This window comes from Gasterosteus aculeatus, chromosome 10 (assembly GCF_964276395.1).
Source record: "Gasterosteus aculeatus chromosome 10, fGasAcu3.hap1.1, whole genome shotgun sequence".
Taxonomy (NCBI): Eukaryota; Metazoa; Chordata; class Actinopteri; order Perciformes; family Gasterosteidae; genus Gasterosteus; species Gasterosteus aculeatus.
In genome coordinates this window covers 6,135,636-6,161,999 of record NC_135697.1, presented here as the reverse complement: position 1 = coordinate 6,161,999, position 26,364 = coordinate 6,135,636, and the positions used below count along the sequence as shown (strand labels likewise).

Genomic DNA, 26,364 nt, shown 5'->3' with positions numbered 1-26,364 from the left:
ACTCGAGGAGACTTGACTCCGCTCCTCAAAGAGGTGACAAATGACTCTCCTCTCACAGCGAACGCCGGCCGCTCTGGTTCCGTCCCAGACAGACGGAGAGATGTTCTTAGCAAGACGAAGCAGGCGACACTGAATCTGGATTTTAACAACCTGAAGCCAGCCAGGTCGTCGATGAGCGAGAAACGTCGACGCTACTCCCGCAGTGCCGTCCTGACTGACAGAAGAACGCAGACGAGCCGTTGAGGCCAAGTTTTGCAAAGTACTCACATCCTACCGGGAGGTTTCAATTACATGACAACTCATTAGGAAAGCAAAGGATTTTGCTCATGCTCGTTCATTAGTACAATAAATCCCGCTTTCTTTTTCTGCAGCAGGGATCAAATAGCTGGAAAGGAAAGATCTGTAACCGTCACCCATCTGATGATCAGAATATGTATGCACACTTCCTGTTTTGTACCATTCCACTCAGACTTAAAATGTATAATCTATTCAACCAAGATTGAAAACTTTCACTGGTGCCAACATTTGAGACATTAGGATTTGCTTCTTTTTCAAATTTCCCTCATCATTGGAACTCTCCATGTTTAGTGAGATAAAAAAAAAGCCATTCAGAGGTGACATCAGTCGCACCACGGCGATGCCGCCATTCACATTCCTGCCAACGGTTTCACACTCCACTCATCTGCAGGTTACATTAATGTGCCGAGACTGGCGGCTAGAAAACACAATACAGGATTTAAAATGTTCCAATGTTTTATGACGAAGTAAATGTATTCAAGATGTATGTTAAAGGACACATACAATGATTATTGGGAAGTACACCGAGGTGTGACAGCAAAACAAAAAACACACACTGGCTGTGAATGTCTGCATCAAAGCGATTCATACCAGCAATCAAAAAGCTTTGAGTAGATTAGCAGTAGAGTAGGCAGAGAACCCACGACCAGGACCTCATCGACGCGGAGCGGCTGACGGAAGCACAGCGAGTAACTGAAACCATTAACCTGATGGTCGACATCCCTGCCAGCTCCTGTTTTTCTCCTCTTTGTCAATGGTTTACACAGGGAAGTGGTGTTGTTTTAAAAAAAAAAAAAAAAAAGCCTTTTGGCCCTCCTCGTCCATGTTTCTTACTCTTTCCAAACCGGTATGTCATCTTATCTCCATAATTCAGCGGCCAGACGCTCAGCTGCATGGCAACAATCCGAAAAGAAAAAAAAAAAATCACACTTCAACACTAAACAAAAGCGTGAGAGCAGAAATGTGGCAGATAATGGCTCGATGGTTCGCCAGCGTCACGTCTCTATCGTTTTGGCTTTTGCTATTTGTTGAGGTATTATCCATGGCAATTAATCAGCATAAGTCAACAGCAGACAAGTTATTAAGAAGAGACGGGAAGACAAATAATTCTCTCGGGAGAGTTGAGCAGAGAGCAGTCAGTGGCTGATGTAGGGAGACGTGGCAGATTAGGACAAAGTGGGAACCACAACCGACAGGTACGGTGACCGAGGCGGAGAGAATTAATGAGGATTTAAACTTCAAACTAAATCAAAAAGGCGAGCGGAAATTTCAAGTGGATGAGTTTTTAATTAACTCAGGATGTGCTTGCAGGTCTGTAAATGAAACAGCTTATGGAAGTTGTGGTATAATGTAAATGTATACATTCGGAGATTAGCAGCAACGTGGAAAGCAATATCAAATGTACCATACGGACGAGCTCGCGGGCACAGAACTTTCCCCAGGTCATGTGTTGGTTAAACACTGACCCCAATTCAACAACATACGTGGCTCTTCCCTTTGTCACCAAGCAGGTTAATCAGTATTGATGTATATCAGAAAAATGCCAACAAAGCTGAACCGAGTACGCTGCAGTAGCTGTCAAACCTGCAAGGAAGCAAGAAATATGTGCTGAACTCACTGCAGCAGCGTCCCACCAGAGACCAGTGTAGAGACCCTGAAGGCCACAAGTACAAAACATTCAGACAAAACATTTTTGAAGGACTTTGTGGGTTTTTTTCTTCACATTATTCAGTTCCGACCAATAAAGCACTTTAGCACCGGAATTTAGATGTGAATAAAAACATTTTTGAATGTCAAAATGCTAACAGAAATAATCTAAAATAACATAAATATTCATTGGAATGCAACAATTGTTTCTGTATTTAATCTGTCCCATCATAAAATGTCTCAAATGAATGAATTCCATTGATCTTTCAGGTGCATTATATAAAAACAGGACACGGTCTTACGACATCAATGTAGTAAAAAAGAAAAATACACATTTTGTGTGTAATATTGTGTTTTTTTAAATATTTGAACCCAGAGACGGAGCTGGCCACAGTGTACAACCTAAATCTCGGCTTGCACTGAAAAATTAGCTTTCTAGTAGAAAGCGTGTTGTTCTCATGCTCAGGCTTCTCACATCCATCACATGACCCGCGCCTACATTCCAATCTGCCATACTAATACTAGTTTTGTGGAATTTCTGTGCAGACTCTGTGCACAGAAATTTTTACAACTGGGTTGTTGTTTTTGCGTCAGTGTTTCCAGATGTCAGCAATGAATTTGCATGTAAAAACTGTCGTGTGGCCTTTTTAAACCACCTTCTCGTTCACTACATTTCTGTGAAACCCCTTTAAAAAAAAAAAAAAAAAGCGCTGCCCTTGATTTCCATGTCTCGAGGGTTGGATTGGTATTGTTATGCCTTCGACACCCACCTCTTTGACCTCCAGCAGCCGTCCCGGGTACAGATTCTTGGCCCGCCGAGCCGCAGCCGGAGATTTGTGGTGGGTGATGGTGACGATGTTGCTGGGTGAGGCCACGTGGCTCAGGTTCCTCTGAGGACCCGGGGATGAAGATGGGGTTAGGTGGGGGAGGAGGGAGAAGCTACGGGTCCGACCAGAGGATGAGGAGCCCTGGGGGAGGTGGGGGAGCAGGGGGAGGCACAGAGAGAGAGAGTAGTGTGGGGGTTTAAATGTGGAGGAAGCATGATCATGTAAAAGAGTTTGCTCTTATTTCGGTGAAGAGAACACAATTTAATAATGAACGCCATCGTTTCGATTCCCCAAATTTCAGATTTGGGGATTTTAGTCCAAGAATTTAAAAGGCACATTCCAGTAAAATGTCATTCAACACTAACAGTTAACGGTTCGCTTTCAACTAAACCTTCAAGGTCCCTGGAACAAGGTAATATAAATCAATATAAATCAAAGCAGGTCAAAGAAACACACGAATATGCCTTCCTGCAGCTTTAACAGAATATTTCTTCTTTTTAAGTGAGTAGCTTAGCTCAAGTTAAGGCTAGCTGACACTAGCGGTACTTTGCTTTGTTAACTTGAAGTTAAGCGAAAGCGAAGTTTCTTTTAGCGATCTATTTTTAATAATAAGTATATCAGATTGTCATTATTATTTTAAAAGGTGTAGATCTACTGGTTTTAACAGCGTAGGGAGCGTTTTTTTCTGTAAATCAATCGCAGTTCACAAAATGTATAAATGACTGATGATAAAACAAATAAAAGAGGAAAAAGAAAATAATGACAAAAAACAGAATTATGTGCCTCTTTTCTACTGCTTCCAATAAATGCAAACACGCAGTGAGGGCCACCGCCCCCAGATTTGTGAATTTAAAAGGCTACGTTTTTAATGAGTTTTCTACAGGGACTCATGTCAGCGCAGTGTCTTCACTCTACATGTGATTCATCCCTCAGAAGAGCACAGAGGTCTGGTTACGGCAGCAAGATAAAATCAATCTAATAAACAGCTTCCGTTCCGTTCTCACCGCGTGAACCAAATGCTGTAAGATAATGTCACATACATGATTTGTATTTGATTTGTATTCTGCTCCTTTGAGATACAAAACTGCACGTAGAAATACCACATCTAGATAAAAACAACAGCATTTCCGTGATTAGATTCATCAAAAAACACTAAACATGGAGTTACAGTAGGTCCTTGGGGAATCATTTATACAGAACAAAATCGGCTTACAGGAGGGAACACGTTTGTATTGTGCAAGGCTCAGTCAGCCACGAGGCCGAAGTGAAAACGAAACAGCATTTCAGGAGGGAGAACAGATAAAGACACGCTGAGGTTTCGTCCTCCAACACTGGCCCAAAGCCCCGAGCATTTCCATAAACTGGAACGACAAGAAGCGAGAAAACGCAAGAGGGAAGAAAGTACCGCGGTGAAGTGAGGGAGGGGAGAGATGCAGGGAGGTATCGAGCACAGGATCAAGAATTGTGGTAAATATGGGGGTGTTATGCACAACCTATAATGAACCCCCCTATAATGCACCCCCCACCCCCCCCCCCCCCATGTCACACCTTGGACAACTAAAGAGTTTTAGTCCATGCAACATGGACACCAACGTCTACCCTTTCAATTCAAATGAGAAAATATAATCACGATGTCCATTTAGGACTGTAAATTCACGGGAAACGTTTGCAGTCTTGTGATCTTACACATTAAGAGGAAGCGTGCTCCGGCGTAAGAGAAGTCCCGCGCTTCACAGGTGCTTGGCTGTCACTCCAGCGTGGGCGGACTCGGCCCTGCGAGAGGCAGCGTGGGTGGCTGTGCAGCAGCGGTCAGCTGCTGACCTGCCACTTTTCTGCACTGCAGGGAACCGCGCTAATCACAACGCTACCACCGCTGTTAAGATTGTACAGAAATAGTTTTCAACTACAGTTTTCTGCAACAATTTTGATCATTTCCAAACAATGATACAACTGAAACTTGAGTTTAAACCCCAAAACAGACAGTGCACTGTATTTGCAGTTCCACTCAAAGTCCCGTTGTGTGTGTGCTGTAGATTTACACACCTGCATGCAGTGTAGGTCACTGCAGTTACATATAAACTTCAGGTTCAGTTAAGAGATCTAATGAGGTCAATTATTTCGGAGGCCAACGTTTACAGTATTGTTTGTAGACCTGAAGTTGTTTGAAGTTTGAATTTGAAATTGTTATTAAACTAAACCCACGCAGCAAAAAGTTAATGAAAAAACACTCATAGCGTATTTTAGAGCCATGCCTCTACGGGCCGTTTCCTCTGTACCGTGTGTCCTGTGCAAGACAGAATATACCTGATGATGCCGTTACACTCACTTTGGATATAACTGAAAATCTGACACTGAAGTCAGATGTGAAAGCAGCTGCCAGAACAACAGGTGCCGTGACTGGACGGTTTGACGGAGGCGCCTGGCTGAGACGGAGTGACCTTGTTCGTTGCAGCTCTACCAAACTCTCCTTTGGGACTTGACGAGGCTCTACAGAGCGATCAGGCAGGAACACAAGCTGAATAAGCTGCGCGTTTCGCAGGTGGTCTCCTCTCTTCCTGTGGCGCCGCCAGCTGATCGGGGGCGGGCTCGTTTAGTAATAGCCAACCAGAGGCCGGCAACATTTCCGTAAACCAATTGCATCGGGTTAGGGTCCAAACTTCCCTCAAAAACATCAAATCTGTGTGAAGCAATGAGAATACTTTGACCTTTCTCAAATGACGGTTTGAGGTTTGATTGGAGACAGTTTCTTTACATCTCCTGGCCTCTTATTCTGCATGATTTAACAGCAGCAGAGAATGAGCATCACCGCCTGGGGGCCGTTAATCTCAATGAGCAACTCCTAATAGTCGCATCACAAGAGCGGATTCATTTGTGTTTTCCTTCGAATGTAAAACTGTCTACTTACTTATCTGTGTATTGATAAGACAAAGAGAACGATCCTGTCTGAGCCGTAAGCCGATTGGCCATCGTATCCGGTGACTCCATCTGCTGATTAAAACCATGAGATATGAATAGAAGCTCTTAAACAGCCTTTAAAAACGGACCTCGAGTTGAAGATTGTGAGACTGAAAATCTTTGGCTGTGTCAGAGAAGTCGATTCAGCAGAATGACAATTCCTGGGGTGACAATGTGTGAATTTTACAACGGCACGACATCTCCAGGCGCTGCTGCGTCACCTGTCTGTCCACGTATTGAGGAACAATAAGAGGAACCCAGCATTACCAACATACTCTCCCTCCCGTTTGTTGCTCTGCTTCATCAATTTCAAAAATAAAATCCCATGATGGTTTCCGACAAAGACGAGAACATTGCGCCTTTGCCCTTTTTTAGTAACACATAAATCCTGCTACTCCTCTCCTGTGGTCAGCGGTGACAACTGATCCTCCGCCGGTGGCTGCCGCATTGCCAGAGTGGCTGAGAGACAACGATCGGGGGGCCGACAGCGCAGCTCGCTGCTGCTGACGTAGCGACGCTCCACCGTCAACCAACAGGAACACAGCGCCTGTTCTGTTCAGGACAGAAGGGAGGAAAAAGACACAACGGCTTCTTCCACTTTTTTTGCTATCATGTTCTCACTGCCGTCCTCATCGCGGCTGATGGGACTTTTCCCGTCATTCCGGTATTCTCATCATGTGAAGCGCTTGGTGTTGAGTAAGAGAGCCGGCAACGAGGCAGTGAAATGAGGCTGCCGTATTTAATGGTTTGAAAAGACCCCCCAAAAAAAAATGCACACGGCATGTTTTTCACAGCCTTTCAAATGTTTGCTGGAGAAACGGGAAGTGAAGTGAATCCGAGGTGTGTTTGACTCACCAGCAGCTCGTGGCCTCCTGCTGCTCTCTCCACGCTCAGGTGTTCATCGGAGCCCTTTAGCTTCCTCACCTGAACCCAAACACACACATGCGGAAAGATTATTGGGGAGTAATTAAAAGAACCGCAACAAGAGCATACGTCTCTTTGCGAGGCACCCAGCAGACAGCAGAGCACACATTATGACTGAGCTTCATGCAAAAATAACCTTTTTAAAGAGTCGGAATCAGTATTTCTCATATTTATGCAAGATAACCACAATATCAACATGTGTTTTTCTTCTTCAAATGTTTCTGCATCATACAGGACAATCAAATCAACATGGACCTTCCTTCAGTCTTTAGTGTACAATAGGATTTTCATCTATGACTATTTGTCATTTGACACTATGCCTTTAGCCAGAATTATCAACTTTTAAGAAGGAAATATCTTGGCTTGACATCAACCTTTTCGTCATCTTTGTAGAATGTCGGTTTGCTATTATAGTGTATGTAAATCCTTTTAATTAAACAGTAGAAATACCTTTCGATTCAATGCAATCCAGTAAACTACTTTTACCCGATACATGAAATCAAAATATCAGTGTGTCCACTAGCATTTTTGCAAGGTTGACTAGTAAACATTAGTGTTGTTTAATCAGTTACCAAATAAAGTTTGAAACTCAAACACATTACGAGCAACCCGACATTATCTTTGTCATTCATTCACAGCTGCAGCAAAGACAAAGACGGAATTCCCCTTCAAAGCTCCCATGAGGAAAAGCTACTTTAATACCAAATGTTTGCCAAAAACAATGACGTTTGAAATTATTTTCTCATTCTCTATTGGATCCGGCCAATGAACATACAGCCCACCGCGCAAAATGTCCAAATACTGTTATTATTAATCCATATTAAAAATGAAAAAGAAGGAAGTTGCTACTACACCAAACACAGTCATCTTTGAGAAATGCGGCTACATAGACATGAAGAGGAAGAGTGAAACAAGGGACATCTAGAGACATCCTCAAATATCGCAGCAGGGTCGCGATGCTTCATTTCCCCGATAAGTCTTCTGTCATTTCAAGTGCTAAAAATATTGCTTCGAAATAAATGGAACAAGCAAGAGTGTTAGACTTTTTACATCTTTTACACGTTTTCCTCTTTTTTCCATTTTAAGTGCATCTATAGCCAATAAAATAAGCTTTACACTTCCAGAGGGAATGATAAGACTCTTGGGAGAAGATGCCATTTTAATTGAAAAATGGCATGTGAAATAAGTCACCTTCACGCACACACACACACACACACACACACACACACACACACACAGAAAGCAGTGGGAAAACAAGCCGAACAGGGAGAGCTGGAGGGCCTGGACCTTGTGGTTGTGTACGGAGGTTTTCCAGCTGGTGGAGGGCCGGCTGCTGCTCCTGCACACAGACTCAGGAACTGTTGAACTCACAAACCTTACCTGAATTTCCTGAAATGGGAAACTTTCCGCCACATTTTCAAAGCCACTGACGTGGGGTAACAGGAGTAACAGGAATCTCAGGAGAAATGTCGAGGCTTTCGACTCGTTTTGCATACAACACATGCCTCTAGTTTGAACCACGTTCATATTTACAACTCTTGTTACAGCAAGCGTGTGCGTTTGTGTGTGTGTTTCACCTTGGCACTGCTGTCAGAGTGACGTCTGGCACATGCTTGGAGCTGAGTGATCCAAAACTGCTGCTCCTTGGCGTCGGAGGCTTTGGAGACACACACATAAAACACATAAATAAGATTATTTACTTCCTTTGCACACACACACACACACACACGAGTCCACAGTCAGGTCAATACCCAATTATAAGAAAGCGATCTGCCATAAAGTGTCTCCATATGCCTTTAGTTTTTATTATTGTACGGTGACTCCCATTCCCACGGTTTATCTTTTAAATCAACGCTTATGAAGAGCAATAAACGTCACATTCAGGAACAAGTTATCTCGGTAATTTACAATTTTGAAAGGCTGAACTACAGAGGATACAGAGGTCATGTCCTCGTTTTACAGCTAATAAATAAACAATGGGTGGCTCAGAATTGAACTATTTTCAGCCGATTAAATTCAGTCATATAAGTGCGTTGTTCTAAGATCATAACTATATTCTTAGTAGCAAAAACCAGGCTTGAATAGATAATTCAAACGTTAATATTGGTCAATGAAGTCAACAGACGTATTTATAGCTAAACGATTATTCAACCAGCCGACTGCCTGTGATCCTGTGTTGCCTTCCGAATGATGTCCTGAGGGCTGCGTATCACACCTGCACCTCTTTATTTTCTCCTTTGTGCTAAATTGAACATTCGGTATTCAAGAGACACGCAAGACTCATTTGGTCGATTAGTGAGCAGCACAGAAAGCAGCTTGATACTCTTGTGTTTTCCCCCCTTTGGCGTAGACACAATACACCCTGTTATCGAAGTTGAGAGCTCATTTTGCTGACTAACGCGGCGAAGCGCGGCCCTACCAGTTGAAGGAGACGCTGACTGTCTGCTTGTGTTGACCTGCACCGGATCAGAGAGAGAAAAATCCGTCTGACCCCATTTTACTGACTACTTATTAGAGAACGGGGTCTTTGGCGGGTCTGATCACATCTAGTCCATGCGGGAAGTCAACCAAGACCAAGAGGACAAAAGCAAGAATATTACTTGGTGAAAAGACCTTCAACGTCATCAAATGTTTGGAAAAACTCTGCTTAGATACAAAAGAGATGGTGTGTGGCAGGTTTATTTTTTTAAACTGTGTGAGCAGTGGTGAGGTGGCCACTGGCGAAACGGACAAAAGCTGCAGCAGCACTTTGGAGAGAAACAGGAATAGGACACCCGTAGCCTTTATGACTGAGGGTGGGAAGCAGGACGACAATACTTACGGCTTAAATAATGTAACAGGTTTGTCAAAAACATCAGGCCCCATTCAGGTCCGAACAACGGTGCAATTTCCCCGGGGACTTTTCAGAAGCATATTCCTGTCCTCCCCTTTTTACTGTCCAATAATTAAAATAGTTTCAAGCATCTCATTGGTATCCAGCCTGTTGTAGGCGTGTGCAGCCAGGGAGGAAGCCTGTAGACCGTGAAGCCTGTGTCATTTGTATAGTGTGCCATGAAAAAGTTAGAAGAAATGTCAGAAGTAGGGCCTGTTATACATAACAGACGAAAGAAATGTTTTATTTCACAAACACAATGTCATAAATATATTGTAGCAAGTAATTCATCTGTATCCCCGCATTTTTAGTGCAGAGCAGCTAACGTGCAATTAAAACAGGCTTGTCAGACGCGATTATGCCCACGATGCACAGAGAAGCTCTGATAACAACACACACAGTGGGACTTTGTCCTCTGCACAGGTAGACACTACCCATATCTCCAGAAGGTTTAATACTGCTCTTTTAAAATCTTTCTTTCATTGTTTTGTTTTTTTTCCGACACGCTGACAGAAGCTATTTCGACGCGTTGAGAACCCAATTTGCACTCGTCAATCACTCGCAACTCGGACACCTGCCGCAGCCACGGGAGCACCTGCGTGCAAAAGGCCTCTTTTGCACGCAGGTCGAGTGAAGAGTGAAGGGTGCAACTCTGGGGAAATGAGACGTTCACGAGTGCGGCGCTCCCCCGCGAGGTGTGGGCTGCTCGCCCACCGCAGGAAACACCAGTACCAAGTCGATGTCGCCGTTATCCACAGAAATCACTCCAAAGAAGGGGCCACTTGTGCACGGGCCTCGCTGTGATTAAAGACAATCAGTTGTCAGCATTGAGCTAACGCGGCGACCCAGAGCGGCACACACAGTGCAAGAGCTGAGAGCGGGATGTCCCGTTCCCATCCAGGGAGAGGACTGTTGTGCTGACAGCGTGGGGAAAGCATGAGGTCGGTCTTGGAAACCGAGGGGAGTAACGAAGCCCCTCGCGCTGGCTCGGTTAGTCCTATTTAAATGTCAATTTCAATTTCAGAGAGACGGCTGAACGACGCGCAAACACACTAGAATTCCTTTTCAGTCAATCGTAGCAGCACAATCATCATCTCATTACACCAATCTGTAATTACAGCATAGCGAAAGATGCCATTGGTTGTGATAATGAGGACTAATAATAAAGATTAATGCTGAGACGAGCAGTTGCATCCGATTCAAGTGCAGGGAAAATATTATGACGGGGGGCAATTTAAATGGTATTTTAAAAAAAAAAATGGACAAGCTGAGGCAGTCGAGAGGTTAACTGAGTAGCCAGTAGACAATCACAGACACCAGCTTTACACGTCGGATCCACATTCCTGTTCACACTCAATTATAGGCTCGTAGAAACCGTGTTGTAATTTCAGGTTTAACTTCAGTCTTTGCTTTTATTCAATAGCGATTTTGACTGACGCAGCTGGCATTTGTTATGCTAAGCATTTCATTGAAATATTTTATGCAATAAATATAAATTTAAGCCGAAAAGGTGCCATTTCTTGATGTTTTACACTCAAAGAAGGGAAAGCACATAAAGAGACTATTGGGGAACGCAGAGCCTGAAACATTTCATCATCTCAGTGAACTGTTGCTGTTGAACTTGGTAGAAAGAAACATGCAAGAATCGTGTCAATTGGATGGATGTTTTGCTGTTGTATGGTGGCCTCCTATAAGCATATAGAAGGCCTTGAAAATTCCCATTGCTCTTCACCTTTACTCAGCAGCAAAACAAAAGTCCCCAAAATGTCCCCATCTCTGATAATGAAATAGTTCCCATAGCTACTCTGCTTTAGTCAATTACACTTTGGTTTGGAGCCAGAAACCCGCTCAAGCTACTTAAAATCTGTATTCAATGTCACGTGCAAATCCCTCTTTGGATCAAAGAGGTCATTCTTGCATTTATAATGAAACATTATTTAGTCTAGAGTCTGAAATGATTGCACAGTGGACACCACAAAAAAGTACTTCCAACAAAAAAAGAACATAGGTCTCATTATAAACGTTATTTCCTTAAATTATATAAATTGATATCATCTGGCAAATATAAATTCAAAGTAATCTTTCAAAAACTGCGTAAATGTCAAAGAAAAGCCACTTGATTGCAAATAAATCAAACGAAAAGGCTCAAACTGGTTCGAGTATACCAAGACTTTGACATGGAAATGTACTCAAACGAGGCACGGACACGAGATGACGGCATTTAAAGCCTCGGACGCATCGGTGAGATGAAACGCAGCCTACAAACATTGAAAAATGACTCCTGACTGAAGCTTGGATTCCCCTCTCAGGGTTTCCCATGGTAACCGATACCACATCCAGGCTTTACCGGCTGATCTTCATCAACTCTGAGCCCCGCTGGGGGAACTAATTGAAGTGCAGGTATTCTAGTGCAATTATTTTCCGAGGAAAAATGTTTAGGGATCCGATATTTTCTGTTTGGGGTCTGGAGTTTGTTCAGCTGAGCTCTATCAAAAGACGGCTTTTCTCACTCTGTGGCTTTCTGAGTCCTTCTCCAACCTTACTGTAGCCATGGGGACGGAATTAACTCTGCTGTGAGCTACTCGGCCCAACTTCTTCAACTCTGTTGGCTCATTGTTCCCTCTTCCTATTCAGGGAATATAGGCCATGTTATTCTGATATCCCCCCCCTCGAGAGTGTCAGGGGACATTCCAGCGGCTGAAGTGGAGCAGCGGTAAAACAGAGTTTCTCTCGCTTCAGTGGATACAGGTCAGTGAAGGCAAAGACCTTCCACACAGTGACCGGCTACGGTCTCCTACTCTGGATTTAGATCTAATGCTTTGACCGAACTAGTCTCCTTTCTACTCTATGTACAGTATTTCTTCTGGATATGGACTGCATGTGGTACACCTGTACCTGTGGTATAGGTCATCTCAAATCTATTGCAACTTCCCTTTAGCTTGAATTTACCAGCTACTGGGGGAAATATAACGTTCACCAGCTCGTCGCCAACTTTTGTTTGTGTGCCTTTAAAGTCGGAAAACCGGTTTGACGAGAGCAGTGAGAATGATACAAAACGGTATGAACCAAAACACATTGGGCCGAAGAACACCTACACGCTTCGAGAGCCCATACGGGTGGTAACTAACGCAGGACAGATTCAAACCATTCATTCTAAGCCAACAATAACACAATGCTTTTTTGTTTTAAGAGATGATCATACAGGAAAACATACTAGATCACATTTATTGATGCTTCCAAAACCAGCTGTGCGTTGTCTTTGCAAATCAATGTGCAGATGAAGATAATTCAGTATGAATACTCTGCACTCCAAGCAACTCGAACATAAGACACACACACGCATACTCCATTCAGTGTTTGTACTTTGCCATATACAGGCAACCTGAGGCCCACCTCGGAGTTTGTACAGCTCTCCATTGACAGAGTTTACGACGAACATGTGCGGAGCCTCGTCACTCGTGGTCACGGAGGCGCCGATCAGGGGCAGCGACCCGCGGGGCTTCTGGCTCCTCCCCTGATCATTGACAAAGTACTGCAGCTGTCCCACCTCTGGATCCAACACGAAGTACCTGCATGGGAGGGAAACAAAGAGTTAAGGAAGTACTGGGACAGAGAGAAAGAAACAGAAGGAGCACCATGAACGATATCAGCATTTTTGCTCTATACGAGAGAGTAAATGAGCGAGGGCTATGAATGAGGGTAGAGGCAGGCAGAGAGAAGGCAGAGCGGCTATAAAATCGCACAATATCCTTAAATTTCTCAACTCTCATGCGACACCGCCTGCAGGATGCTAATTACCGCAGCTCTCTACACGCACGAGCCATTAAAAACACCCCTCGGTGCACATTAAGGCCTACTTTCCCCAACAGCAAGCCGGCAAACTGGATTCCAAATTACTCAAGGTAGCAATTAGTTCGGTCATCTTTGGCAGAAGTTGCGGCACCGAAGGCGCGCAAATAAAACCCCACATTTCCCCCTTTGCGATTAATGAATCACATTCACGTTTTAGCCGAGGTAAGAGAGGAGGTCTGTGTTCAGTCTGCGCGCATTGCCTTCTTTTCTCTGATAATCCTTGTGTTCGTGTTCAATGTTCTCGCCCGTACGTTGTGCCGCGGTTGTATGTGGTGATCTGAGACATTTGCTGTCCACCTCTGTCTCTTAACAGGTGTTGATTTTCAAAGAAAACTTCCGTCAGTCCTCCGTAGCTGGAGTTTCACACACTACCGCTGCGATCCCCTTTAATCTATAAAACCAATATCATCCACACGTCACTGTGAGCAGACATGTACTTTCATCATCAATGCACTTGTAAAAACGGTTCCTTGTGCTGTTGATCAAACGTAAGAAAATGGTGAAAATATAAATCACACTTGGAGACTTGATTTGGCTTTTTTGGTCAAACCGTTCAAAAACATTACAAAAGAAAATAAATGTATTTTCCCAATTGGGAGGGCGGATGTAGGTAATGTTTTAAATAAGTAGCAATAACCAGGTATAGATCAGCTAATCAATTAACTACCTAATTATTTTACAACGATATCTTGTGTTTATTCATATTCATATTTAGGACAAAAACCAAGAATGACTTGATTTTTTAACCTGCTTATTTTTCAATTGTGCATCATTTTGACCGTATTAGGCGGATCGGGTCTCAGCCAAGCGTGACTATTCTACAGCATTAATAGTTTATTCCTGAACGTCAGGTGTAAATGTCGGTTATATCAGTTACATTCGCTCACTCTTATCAAGTCACCAACCCGGTTTTTAGTGCCACGGCGACACCTGCTCCCACGTTGTCCTATATTGTCACGCTGCCATGTCCGACCGCGGAGGAACTTACACGTAGAGAGCAAAAGTTAACCGGCTGAACTCAGACAGTAAACATTAGGCTGGTTAAACATCAGCACGTTAGCACCACAGTGCCAAAGTACGGCCTCAGAGCTGCGACAGTCTCACTGCAGGCCGCCGTTGATCATTTATGCTATAAATCGCCCGGAGCACATTGGGACACCCAACTGAAGGAAAACAGCAGCGACTCCTTACGTTGTCCAGGCTAGAGCCGCAAAACGTGAAGCCTCGACGATGAGCTGGTGATTTATTGAAGTATTAAATCAAATTGCTTTAGCACTATAATGATTTAACCTTTGTTATTATGATCTGTAATCTACCAACATGTTAAAAAGACTGCAGAGAGGATGCAGTGAACGCCGCTCTCTGATAACTGATCCTCACTTGGAGTCTTGCCTACTTCCATCAGGCGAGCTGGTGATTTATGTCGACCACATCCGACCAGGGAACAACCGCCTGCTTTTATCCAGGCCTCTCTTTTTGTGTCTTGCGCACACACACGCAGTATACAACGTCTCATCACGTGTTCAGTCGGCAGAGTGGAGGCTTTTACCGCTGACCCCTCCGGGCGAGTCCAGCCTTCGATGTAGACCTTTAACGTGACGGATGGTGCCGTGTAACAAACGCAGGGCTTCACGTTCAGCCTCCTGTGACATAGCAGCGCTGATGAGGTCTGACCTGCAGTAAACCGTTTCACCTTCGGAAGCTTGGGGCTAGAGGGAAACGGTCCAAATGAAAAGATGGTGACACTGGTGCAGCATTTCTGGAATGGAAGACAAAAAAAAACTAACCCGACGAGCTATGAAATGTAATCGCTCACCAACACAAGAATAAACATCTGTAACAGAACAATGGCTTTCTGTTACTGATCCTTTTGTTGCGCTCATATAATGAAATAAATCCACTCCAGAACAATAACAGTGCTGTTAAAAGAGCTTAGTCAAGCACATTTACACACCAAGAGAAACACTGCCATTTACTAATGCAGAAAACAGCTTGTCAGCAGACTTTGCATCCCTTCTTGGCTCTTTTGGCACTCAGAGCGGAAGGAAGGCGGTAAATCAACCTTGTTATTGGCAGGAAATGTGAGTTACACTTGCTCAGTAATAAGAGGAGTAGCATGGCCCCAGAATGTGACCAAACATTTTCCTCGCTCACGCTGTTGAGCCTGACCTTTAGCAGGTCCGGCGCTACGAGTGTGTCCGCGCGTGTGTTTCTCTCGCCCTGTCCGTATATCAACGCTGCTTCCCATTGGCTCTGACCCGGAGCCTTTGAACGTAGAAGAAAACGATTGCAGTGGTGGGTGACCGGAAATGACAAATCCTCAACCAACATGTTAATTGGAGATGTGGGTTCAGCTAAACGACGGGCACCTACATGAAAACATGTTAATGGCTCATTGACATTACAGAGACGACAAATATATGACTAAAGCAGGTTCAAGTACGAGCTGTGATCAAACAATCCTAACGTAACACCCACTTTCCTCCGCAGCTTCCAACCACATCACATGGTTTCCATCAGCCGATGGAATCGGCTCAGAGACACAGTCCGTGTTCACTTAAAAGCAGAAGGTTTGAACTATAATTGCCAGCAAACCCAACCTGATAACGAGGCCTCTGCGGTACGATTGAAAAAAAACTCAGACCAAACTGGTAAGAGAGAGGCAAAAAAAAACAGGCTGTTCTCTTCGCTGCCACAGAAACACTAAGCAGAGCTGCATTACTCCGACTCACAGCTCTGATCAAAGCAGCACAGCAGTGCTCCTTTTACAGCGAGCACATCTGCAAATAATTCATCCCTCACCGTGTACTAAGCTGCACCGCTTACGAAGACATTCATTCAGAATCTACACATGTGGGAATCTGCCCTCAGACCCACCGTCGCATCACATAATGTCTAAAAGACTAGACGGAGACAGCTCGGCATGTTTGCAAATCTGTGATCTGCATGCTAATGTTGGAATGTCACCAAACCGAGTTCAGTAAAGGAAAACCTGTGAGCAACAACCACAGAGCAATCTCTCCTGCGTGGAAGGTTGAACCCTCGACCCGAACTCACTCTGCAGTTGGGAAACACTGAATTGTGTAATGCTAAGCGTCACACACACACACACACACACACACACAATGTCCTGCACTGTACTCTGCATCGTGTTACAGTAAGGAAAGCTCCTCGTCCGACACACAACCATCTTTGTACCTAGGAGAGGACACCCTAAGCTGGGCAGAGAGGTCTTTCAATCACCAGATGCCCGTTTATGGTGCGTTGACCCGCGAGACAATTTCTCTTTGTGTACGCGGCTTTGGTAAAAATTTAAAATTTAAAATGAAAAATCCCCCAGGTGGTTTATTATTGTATCTACATTATTGCGGAAGTCATTATCACAGACTATTTACCTGTATTCATTCATCTTTGTCTGTTCTTTTTGGTATTCCTCTAGGCAATTTTGTAAGAAGTAAAACTGAAAAATAAAGTTGCATAAACTAAACAATTAAACTTTGAGGGTCCACACAATCATATAGTAGTCATAGTAGTCGTAGCAGTAACAAATGCAGTGTTTCTATGAGGGTCCTGAGAAGTGGAGTATCAACATGTCTGCAGAGTAACAAAAGATTGCTACCCAGCACATCTTCTCCAACGAGAAGGCACACGGCCGATCAGCACTTTACACTGACACGTGGCCTCCCACACAGCGGCAGATTTAGCTACACTCGAGTCCGCTGCCAACCGCGGCGCCACGCGATGCGAAACACACCCGACGCCTTCCTCCGCCCGGTAAATATTGGAAAGCGACAGGCGACTGTCATTATCCAAACACCACCAGAGCACCGCCTCTCCTCCTTCAAATTCATATTTGATACAAGTATATCTAAGATACAACTCAACGCAGCCACAGCGAAGTCTCTTCTCTTCTTCCTCCAATGGGTTCAAGTCTGATCTGCAGGTCATTTTGAGCAAACTTTCAGTTTAACATTTTATGCGGCCAACTTGAGTAAAAAGTGGACAACGTGATCTGAAATACAGTTATGGATGTGAAGCAAGCCGGTGCTTTACTAATGGAAGCTCGTTAATAGTCTCAAAGTTAACAACGGTGTTGCAGAGAAATGCCTGCTGACCTAAAGTGGAGTTCCAGAGCAGTTTGACTTTCATATTTCTAGCTGATGTGCAAAATATCGTTTTAGAAACTACCTCACTGCAACACGACCCACTTTTTTGGAATATGCGCTCATGACTGTTCATGTGATATTTCACTCCAAATTGACATTTATTCTGCTTTGCCAGATGTGTAAGTAGCGTGATAGCCCCATAATATGTACAAATATAATTATAAAAACGACTCCAGGAACCATCTTAGTACACAATTAAAAGGCCTAGCTCGTTAGAGACTATTCATTCGGCGTTGATTGGTCACACCCCACCAACTGTTTGGAACAACCGGCGTGAGGCAAAATTTGATCGGCTCACCTTCCTGTGGGTGCACTTCGAGAAGCAGATGAGTGCATCATCTGCCCGTCGAATTAATGGCAGAGCCGGAAGACGCCATCCCCCCCCGCCTCCCTACCTACCTCCCATCCACACACCGGCTTCCTGCCCCGATCACACACACACACTACAGGCTCAGTCTTCTCCTTCTCTGCAGCAGCGCCATGGCGACAATGGGACGGTCATTTTTGTTTGTACATCGGTAAAAAGTAATTTCATCACACTACAGCTGCAGAAGAGGAATCCTGCATTATCCATGTCCACTGTGTGGACACTAGTTTAGAAGCTTAGAAGAAATTAGCAAGAAAGGACGTTCTGAGCCTCTAAAAATACAACAAACACAACAGCAACAAGTGGACACTAATAATTTCAGATTAAAGGCGCTCTTACTTGAGAGTCAACCTATAAATGCTGCACGAAGAACATTCTCCCAATAATGCAGCGCTGTAATCTCCACAGGTGTTGCTGAGATATTCTGCACTTCATTGTGAGAGCGTGCTGCAGCGCTGTTTAAAGCATTCAAATTAATCAATGACGTGATATCACAGATAACAGAGCTTCATTTGTGGGGGCTGCTGCTTTTTCCTTGTCACACGAGATTTATTTTACAGCTGCAAAGATACGGTACAATTAATTAACCATTAACGCACAAGCGTAGGAAATTAATCAGCTGTCGACTGATTGTGATAATCTATAAATCGTTTCTCTTTTTTTACAAAACCCACAAATATTTACAACTTCTCTTAACAAGAAATTAGCTCTAGTCAAATAATCTTTTAGTCGTTCAACAGAAAATCAAAATTTTTCAAGTCGTCAAATATTGTCTGGTCCAAACTTTTCAAATGTGAATATTAGGTGAATTATCTTCAGGTATAAGTTGCCGTTTGCTGACGTTTATTAGACGGCGTTGATAATTAAATGAAATATTGCTTAAATATCTAAAGTGGCACCCTCACATTACAAAAGGCTATAGCTTTATTGGCTGCAACTAACAATTCGTTCCAATACCATTAATCAGTTGAACATTTTCAAGATGTACTACTTCATGATCTCCTAAAGACCAAGTTGGACCCTTCATCGTTATTCTCTCGATGAAGAGGACTAAAGATTTTAGTCATTTTTTTAAAGTCAAAAATAGTTCATTTCAATAGAATAACCAAAACAATTGTTTGAGCTCTAACATCTAGCCCGCAAAGGAGGGTAGAGTTTGGTCAACACAGCTGTTTGATGATGTCATCGAAAGCCAGGATTTACTACCTGGACAGCGGAGTTATAAATGCTGTATGAATAAGCACACGCTGGTCGGCAGTCCATCAGCAGGCCCACGTGACATGTGTGCAGGGATCGGATGACTCCGCCCCCTCACGGTGACGCGTTACCAAAAGTGCAACGTGGACGAGGCAGATATCAACAGCCAGCTGAACCCGACAGAGAACCGTCCCCCTCCCGCCACCCCAGCACACACACACACACACACACACACACACACACACACACACACCTCCCGCAACAAACTCCTGCTTACCTGTTCTGCCAGCCCTGGATCAGGTTGGTGTATTTGCTCAGCACTCCTTCCAGTTGCCGTTTGCGCGGCTGCTGTAGATTCATGCTGTTCCCCAGCACAGCTCCCCGGCTGCTTCCTCCTCCTCCTCCTCCCGGGCCGCCGAGGGAGCCGGAGCCCGGGCTGTGCGACCCGCTCCTGCCGGGCTTCCTCGTCGATGACGAGCTCCCGCGGTCCGACGGGGAAGAGTTGGCCGCGCTGTCCACGGGATGCGGGCTGCAGAGCGACTGGTCCATCCTGGCGACGGGACGGAGAAGAGCCGGAGGGGGCGGGGGCGGTGGTGGAGGAGGAGGTTGGTGGGGTGGGGGGGCAGAGTGAGGAGGAGGAGGTGGGGACGCGGATGGAGCGGAGTCAGCGGCGGCGGCGGCAGGGGAGGTTTCCGCAGAGCGTAAGCGGCGCGTGTCCGCTGAGCTACCGCGGCGGCGGCGGGCGCGCGTGGGCCGCGCGGCGCCGCTGGTTCGGGCGTCCCCCGCTGCGTGACATGGTCCCCGGCGGCGTCCGCGTCCCGATCGCTCGCTCGCTCTCCGCTGCAGTGCGCGGCTGTGTGGCACTGTGGGTCTCCCTCCGGCGTGTTGCCGGCAGAGAGGGAGACACTCCCACTTCCACTCTGAACCGGCCCCCGGATATCAACCATCACGCCGAAACAAAATAAAGTGGCCCACCAGTATGAAAACACTGCTCATCCCAGCAAGATGTCCTCGGACGGGTCACGTTGAGGCTGATGCACATTGAGACTTTTTTCTAGGGCGCAGGTTTGGTTTGAAAAGCTGGTGATATTTGAATTCTCTTATGAGACTTGTTGATAGAATGTGAATTTTGTTTATTTAAAAACAAGCCACGGTCTCGACTGCAAACACAGGAATGACTCCAGAGGCCAGAAACAGGGCATCATGTCCTCAAGTCACTGAAGACAATAGTACATGTAACCCTAACTGTTACAAATGAAGGCACAATGTGTGTGTCAAGGACATGTTTTCAATATGAAATAAAACCAAAGCTTCAACACTTCCCCAACTGGCAGTTTGGAGTAATAGCACAATGCCAATTTGGAAAGTCCTTCCGAGAGACTGTACATATGTGTGTGTATATATATTTCTTTCTGAGTCTACATGAGAGAAATATTTAATAAATTCAGAGCAAAACTGGATGTTATTTTCTATATCTTCTGGTCATTTCAATGGGGTATATGAGGGGGTGTATACTTGTTCATTAAAGTATTATACAACCCGTCCGACTCACACAGACACTCGCGCACACATGACCATGACAACCAGAATGAAAAGGACACGTTAATGACGACCTGGCGGAGCGGCGCTGCAGGCCATTAAGAAAAGGCAGAGATTGCGCTGAGCAATTGAAGGCACGCCTCAATGAATCTCCACAGGACACTTAACGCAGCACGGAAAGATTCCCGCTGCTCATCAGCTGAGGCAGCCACAAAGCCAAGATCAATGCAAGAGAGTAAAAAAAGATCCCCGGGCTGCAGAGACAAACAGGGAGGTTTGTTAAAAGCCTGCGTGGAGACTCAAGCCCGCGTTGGCTGCATTCCATTATGAGCCAGTTTGACTCTGAGGCCTTTCCTATTAACTGTCAGTGTAGAGTGCATTTTAATTAGGATGTATGTTATTATAGTATAATAAGGGTGTTGGCTGAGCCGCGCCCGGGACGGTGATTGTTCAATCACAACTAGGCATGCCACGTGTGCCAAGCCTTCGATTTACCATACGTGAGCAGACATGTGCATGTGGCCGTATTAAGAGAGATACTTTTGAGGGTTGGACTTCTTATAAAATGGATTTTCAGCTGCTCTGATATATGTGAATATGTCCGTCTAACTCCACTATCTGCATTAGTAACCTAATATTGATTCATTCTAATGGCAAGTAGAATGATATCAGCTGACTTTGTTATACAGTATGTGGGGTTACAGGTTACTTTAGTAAAGTACCAGTTCAGAACCGAAACAAAATGCTCATCCACAGAACCACTAAACACTAAAAAAGCTTTTAGTGTGAATATACAAAAAAACTCTGTTACTTCTCAGAGTTTTGTCGGGAGACAAAGAAGCTTACAAACACATCTTGTGGAGGGATCACTTCAGCATTGAAATATGATCAGAACTTATTCATGTGGGTTTTATGACAGCAGTTAAATGCAGCACAAATGTGTTCAATATATTGGCCTGGGCTGCTGAATAAATCATTTGGAATGAATGGCAAGCTTTATATGTTTGGATAAGGATGATATTTAATTCATTGTTTCAAATCCAATAAAGCTGGTTTAATATTTCTAGTGAAACACCATCGCCCGTAGGCGCCGGACCGCAGGTTAGTTCAGACGGGTAATAAAAGCAAGACAGAAAGAGACGCAGCAAAAATGACTGTACTGTACTTGTAGGTTTTTCATTTTCATTTTAACGGCATACATCAAATAAATGTTGATTTCTAATGGCAGCAGTGAAGGAGGCTGATTTCTCTCCTAGAAGATGGATAGTAAACCTCAGCAATGTGCTTAATGATCTGAAAAGAATGATGAAAGGAACGCATTCGACTGACGGGAGGACTTCGGCTCTCTTTGATCTACAAACTCTGCAGTATCATCACATTTCGAATAACCGTTATCATCATTATTTCTTTTTTCAAATCATCTTCCCTCCTCCTCCTCCTCCTCCTCCAGTCATCTTCATCTCCATCGTCCATGTCACAGACTCCTGCATCATCGCTGCCACAGAGACGGGCGTTTCCTCACCTCGGTTCTGTGAAGAACTGTGCGTTCCCCGGCCGTACGATGACACGGCAGCGATCTCCACCGTGTCCTGTGTCAGCCCGCTCAGATTTACAACGCCAGGCCGGCAGCACCGTCTACCGCCACCAGTCCGCTCCCGGCACCGGAGTCGTTACAGCCGAGGGGGGAGAGCCTTTAAAACTGAATAGCTCCGAAATCCCCGCTTTCAGCAAAGAAAAACAGCAGTTTGGTTTGTTGCATAAAAGGTGCTTGCTTCTTTATTGACTTTAGAAGAGTTTTAGGCCTTAAATGTGATGTTGTAAACTTTATTGTGGGTTATTTTGTATGCATTAACCCCCTGACATGCAGGCCTTATGGTTTCCTCTAAAGAAAGTAAAAAGTATGACGCATGTTTTTATCTCCATTTGTCCGATAAATCTTAAACAAACATTAATCAAAGGTGCGCTGCAGGTTTTTGGTTTACTCAGGGTAAAGAGTTCAGGATTCTGTTTTTTCCCCTTTTATTTAACCAACATAAACAAGATAACAAACAAAAGAACAAAGTGCCTCTCCTGCTCTGGTAGAAGGGCATGCTGGCTCTGTACCTGGAGCCCACAGTGTTACCCAACTGATAAGCACACAAACTTAAATAAGCAAGCATCAAGAATACTAATAAATAGCTCCTAAAAGGTTTAGTTCAGCCTGTTCAACTCGTCATTGAAGCTGTATTACATGCACACCAGTACAGCCCTTATAATTGGAAGCTTTTTTGTTTTCTTGCTGAGCATTGGATACAGAGCTCTACACGGCTCTCTCAAGTCCGTCATCGGCGATCACTCACGCTCGACTGTGGTTGTCTTCAAGTTGGTGGAATGGATTGAACGCAGTGTGGGCATTTGTGGTATTAACAGGTGGAGGAGCGGTTTGGTGGTGGGTGCCTGCGTTGCCTTTTTTCTCAAGTGGAATATGTGGGATATTAGATGATTACAGGACTACGGACAAGCAGCTTGGTCTTGGTGTGGATGTGCAGTGAGTGGGAAAGCCACAGTCCGGATGTCAGCATAGCTTTGTTTTGTTTTTGTGGAACTATTAATTGCTAAACCAATAGGGACTGATAGAGCCAGGCTAAACTGAGCTAACTGGCTCTTAGCTGTAGATTCCTATTCCCCGAACAAAAGTGAGGTCAGCATCAATCTTCTCATCTAACCGTGTGCCAGAAGTGAATATATTTACCCCGTTCAACCTCTTTTATCCGTCTACTAAGGTTGAAAGACTCCGCCAAGAATCCACCAATGTGTCCTCATAGCTCCTCGCCACCTACACGCAGCCTCCTCCATCCTTATTCCTCGAGATGCATTGAAGGAATTGGGATGTCCTTTAACGCTGAGATCGATGTCCGTGTCACAAACAGGTGGATGGATAAGCGAGGAATTGAGGTGTCACAAAGTTGGGAAATGAGAAAGGCTGAATGATATTTTACAAAACAGTGTGTTTCATCCAGAATGTGGGAAGGCGGCGGTGCCCTTGTTCTCATCCAACACCTCACTGGTGCTCCTGTGGCTGAATGAGAGGAACCCGTTTTTAAAGATGAAGTCGAGCACGGAGGTCCTCCGTCAGCACACACTCTCAGTTCTAATGCCTCCACGGCATAATATTTTACAGCTTTTAATTGATCCTGGCATCTGAAAGGCATCCGTAATAAGTGTAAGAATGAGGAGTTTTGCCGAGTAGCAGAGTTCATTTTAGGGGAGTCAGAATTATAACAAAAGCTCAGCCATCTCGTCTGGGTGAGCTCGTCCATCCTTGTCCCTGACTGATATCTGCATCCTCATCACATCCTCAAACCACATCTCCTCCTCTGAGACTGAGACTCCAAATCAAAAGCCACATTGGAACGTACCGAGGAACGCGACCGACCCGTTTGTTTCTATGTGTCCGCTGGCGCTGCGTTCGCAGAGAACAGCTACATGGGATTAGCATTCCCCACCTGGTCTAATTGTTCCTGGCAGAGACTGAGATGAGCTCTGCATGTTTTGGGAACATTTTATCTAAACTCTGCTGCCAGCCAACATGTCTTGAATAAAAATGACTCCCTTTCGGCTCTTACTTTGTTTTTTTTGTAAATTAATCTTACAGTTGTTTGGTTTATTCAGTTTCAGGTCATTTTCTCAATGAGAGGGTTCTGTCTGTCTCATTATAAGTTACATGTGATGCTTGACTTGCTAAAAGCTTGCCCATGTTTGAACAACAGCCTGTATTATTCACAAAACCCGGCAACCTTGCTACTACTTAATGGACTGGAAGGGACTGTACACCCTGCAAAGCTGACAAGGTCATAAACCTGTGTGTGTGTGTGTGTGTGTGTGTGTGTGTGTGTGTAGGTGTGTGTGTCGTTGTGTATAAGACGGTAAACTGAGAGCAGGAGTCATTTCATAGTTCAAGGGTGTGTGTCTGCCTGTGAGTGAATATTTGACTTCTCAGCATGCTGCCTCTGTCCATGGGGCTGATGGATGAAGTCGTGCATATTCATCAAGGCAGCTAAATAATACGGCTTCCTGATACACAGAGATGGATGTGGAGGCTGTAATGGTCACACTTCAGATAGCGTCATACGGACGCTACTTGGAAGGTCAGAACAACTTTAAAAAGCTCTGCAGGAAAGATGATGGCTAATTTAGACCAGGGTCTAAAAGACCGTAAACACAACTGCCCTGTGTATTGATGTTAAAAGAAAGCCAAGGCACTTTAATTTTTTATATCGTACAAGTGAAAAACTGTGTTTAGATACCAAAACAAGCATTGTAAATGACATGACAGCATAGGATGGAATCTGCAAGTATGCAAGTCTTTGCACGATCAGATATCACAATGTCATTTCTTTTATCAGCCAACTTCTGCAACAGCAACACGTGACACGCGCCACCTGATCCATTCATAACCTTAACTGGGCAGGACTCTCCTGCTCGGCTAGATAACACTAACAGAGCTTGCAATCAGTTACATTATGATGTGTTTATGCTTTATCCTACGTTATAATAGGTTATAATATTATCACAGTGTGTTCAAATCTAATCTTGTGAAAGGAAGTTTGGGCAAGACACTTGAATAAGTACAGTTGTTTAGGAAAAGATTTGTTTTCACAGCATTAAAACATTAATTTGAGGAAATCGTGACCTGACCTTTGACCTGTTTTTAAAGCCCTGGTATCAGGCCGGTACTCTGCAAATATCGCGAACAATTAGAAATAAAAACCCAAACAATTCTAGAAAACAGTGTACTCGTCCCATTATTGTAATTTGTTCACTTTTTTGTTAAAGCTCTGCTGCACTGTTTAAAAGCAACAGTATGAGATAGCTAAAATATTCCAATTCATTAGTAGCACATGCCACAAAGTATGATTCTGATAAAAAGTGTTCAAGTTCCTATACGTTCAGTTATAGTTAAGGAGTTTTTTCATAAGAACTGTGACTTTGTTACTTTGAAGAACTTGCCAAGCGAGTTCACACAATGTGCAAAACGCCCATCAGGGTAACATGTCTGTATTTCGCAGTGTCTGGTGTCCGTGGCATCTTCTCTGCACTTCTGAAAAAAGAGCTCATGGGATCCGGAAACAGAGAGGGACCAAAGCACCAGAGCTTCAGCTTGGTGTGTAGCATGAGCTATAAGGCTTTCTCAAGAAGTTTTACCTTGAGATTAAATGAAGCAATAACAAAGAGAAAATCATTTTAAAGAATGTATCCATTCATTTGTCAGAATCTACTGCGAGCAATTGACAGCTTTAAAGAGTTGAAATGGTTCCACTAATGAACCCTTCACTCTGAGGGTGGTATTTGTCTTCTTCTTATTTAATCACTGTACAGGACCAGAAGCTGAAGAGGTGAAAGAAGGCACTGCAAGGCAGCGATAGACTTTCAGTTGAAAACCCTCCGTGGGCTTAATTATCGCTCCATTGAACAGGAGCATAAGGGACCGGACCGCCAATTTGCACTGTGGTATTTGTCAGAGGAGCTTCATGCTGGAAACTACAAGTAGGAATAATAGCTAATGGCTCCTCAGACTTTGTCCTGCTAAGCAGAGACTCCAGGCGGAGGACGGGTGTCAAAATGTGACAGGCGGAGGACGGTCATTTCCCTTAAACTTGTTCCAGGGAGGATGAGAGCGGGGAGCCTTCTGACAGAGACACCTTGCTGCTTTCCTTCTGCACTGTCACAAGGTTCTTTTGG

General features: G+C 44.4%; 1 protein-coding gene across 3 annotated transcripts in view; it reads right to left on the bottom strand.

Annotated features, from left to right (window-relative positions):
• LOC120826198 (oxysterol-binding protein-related protein 10) overlaps nucleotides 1–20,165 on the bottom strand; it is a 52,280-nt gene extending 32,115 nt beyond the window's left edge. For all 3 annotated transcript variants that reach the window (XR_013450984.1, XR_013450985.1, XM_040188279.2), the window contains exons 1-5: nucleotides 19,382–20,165; nucleotides 12,916–13,091; nucleotides 8,228–8,307; nucleotides 6,582–6,650; nucleotides 2,715–2,912 (exon numbers count right to left, since the gene is read on the bottom strand). Coding sequence is in view for 1 of the 3 variants with exons in the window: in XM_040188279.2 (XP_040044213.2) it covers nucleotides 2,715–2,912; nucleotides 6,582–6,650; nucleotides 8,228–8,307; nucleotides 12,916–13,091; nucleotides 19,382–19,653 (795 nt within the window). In the remaining 2 variants the exon portion in view is untranslated. The remainder of the gene's footprint in view (nucleotides 1–2,714; nucleotides 2,913–6,581; nucleotides 6,651–8,227; nucleotides 8,308–12,915; nucleotides 13,092–19,381) is intronic.
• Nucleotides 20,166–26,364: the final 6,199 nt, after the last annotated feature.